Here is a 1,897-nt window from a genome sequence, read left to right on the forward strand (position 1 = left end):
GGAAATCAGACTCCTTTAACTATTTATACAAGTTATTTAACCGTCTTTTCTTTTCTAATCATTATTCTACACGTTTATTCGAGCCATCTGATATTTAATTACAATTTATTTCTTTATTGTTTAATCTAATATTTTATTAGAAATAGAATATTAGATTAAAGCGCGTCTATTTTCTAAAACCCCGACAAATACAGAAGCTAATAAATTTATCTCTGGTGGGTTTATTTTATTATTAAATTAATAACACCAGGAAACAGAGTAAACTCCTGAACTAACACGAGCAAAATAAACTCAGTGACAAACACTTAAAGCTTCATCAGCTGCCCGTTTATTACTTTATTAACTGGGCACGCTGATAGAATTACAGCAATAATAATAATAATAATAATAATAATAATAATAATAATAATAATAATACCCGTACTTTAATTTTGAACAAGAACAAAAACAAGTAAGCTAATCTTTTTTTTTTTTTTTGCTTAACAATTAAAATTAAAGTAACAGAATTGTAAGTTTTGGAAATGAAAACTCATCAGTGTTCACAGCTACAGGAGGATGATAGTGAACTGTAATAGTGAAATGTAATAGTGTGTGTTCATTATACGGAAATATTTCCTATCAGTATAAATATCTACTGTGTAGAATTGTTTTTGATATTACTGATAAAGATCCAGGTCCTGTAGAGATTATAAAACATTTTATCCGACTTTTGCAGGGGGAAAAAACAGAAGTGTGTATACAGATAAAATATTTTAAAAAAAGTAAAATAATTTCTGATGGACTATTAGACAAAGAAGGAAACACGAGGTTTGGTTGTTTTTTTTTTTCCACGCGGATTTTCTTCAGCTCTGTTTCATGGCGGTGGGGTGCCTTGTTTTTTTTTTTTTACGGGTTTAATTTTTTCTCTTTTAAACTTTTTTTTAATACAATAAAGTTCGGAAAAATAATTTCACACCATTTCAACTTCAATATTTAACAAATCCGAAAGCCGAGAGAGAGAGAGAGAGAGAGAGAGAGAGAGAGAGAGAGTGTGTGTGTGTGTGTGTGTGTGTGTGTTTTCTGTAGCTGACAGTATATTATAATAAATCATGACAATGATGTACAACTCAGCATCAGGAGAGATTTTATAATTTTTTTTTAAATCGGATTATTTTGTCTGTTGATCGGATCTGACTGGATCCGATCGGATCTTGTGGTGGTGATGTTCTTACCTTTACTTTGCGCCTCCAGCATTTGACTCAGTGTGTGTTGTGTGTGTGTGGAAAAAGACGGCGACGCTCCTCAGCAGCTCCAAACGAGTCCAAATAAACACACACATGCACACACATACACACACACACATACATACATAGATGTACACATACACATGAATGCATACATACACACACACGCACACGCGCGCGCACTCATGCACACGCATGCACACGCAGATGCAGATGTTGATGGAGATGGAGATGATGGAGTGTGTGAAGCTGTGAGCCGCCGGTGTTCAGCTGCTGCACCGCGTCCGCGCGCCCATGTTGAGTGTGTGTGTGTGAGCGCGCGCGCTTTATGCGCCGGTTGGAGAGAGGAGGCGCCTTCACTGCACATCACACACTCATGTGACTCTCTCTCTCTCTCTCACACACACACACACACACACAGGAGATGAGGAGGAGGAGGATGCGCTTCTGCCAGATCCTCCAGCTCTGAATGAGCCCATGTGAACATTTGTGTCCAGCTGAACTCGTCTCACTGCTTCATCTCTCCACACCACCGTCCCAAACCCAGCGGGGATGAGTTCTCTGTCTCACACCAAATAAACACTTAGACCAAAACTAAACACGATGGTCCTTAGGTTTGAGGTGTAACCATGTGGGAAGGAGTTTCATCTTCACACAGGTTTGTTCAGATCATT

General features: G+C 37.8%; 1 protein-coding gene across 2 annotated transcripts in view; it reads right to left on the reverse strand.

The window, feature by feature from the left end:
• The window catches only part of nr5a1a (nuclear receptor subfamily 5, group A, member 1a), a 23,285-nt gene extending 22,052 nt beyond the window's left edge, over positions 1-1,233 (reverse strand). For both annotated transcript variants that reach the window (XM_060930669.1, XM_060930668.1), the window contains exon 1: positions 1,212-1,233. In XM_060930669.1, the coding sequence (XP_060786652.1) occupies positions 1,212-1,233 (22 nt within the window). The remainder of the gene's footprint in view (positions 1-1,211) is intronic.
• Positions 1,234-1,897: the final 664 nt, after the last annotated feature.

The sequence above is a fragment of the Neoarius graeffei genome, chromosome 10, assembly GCF_027579695.1.
Source record: "Neoarius graeffei isolate fNeoGra1 chromosome 10, fNeoGra1.pri, whole genome shotgun sequence".
NCBI classification, from domain to species: domain Eukaryota; kingdom Metazoa; phylum Chordata; class Actinopteri; order Siluriformes; family Ariidae; genus Neoarius; species Neoarius graeffei.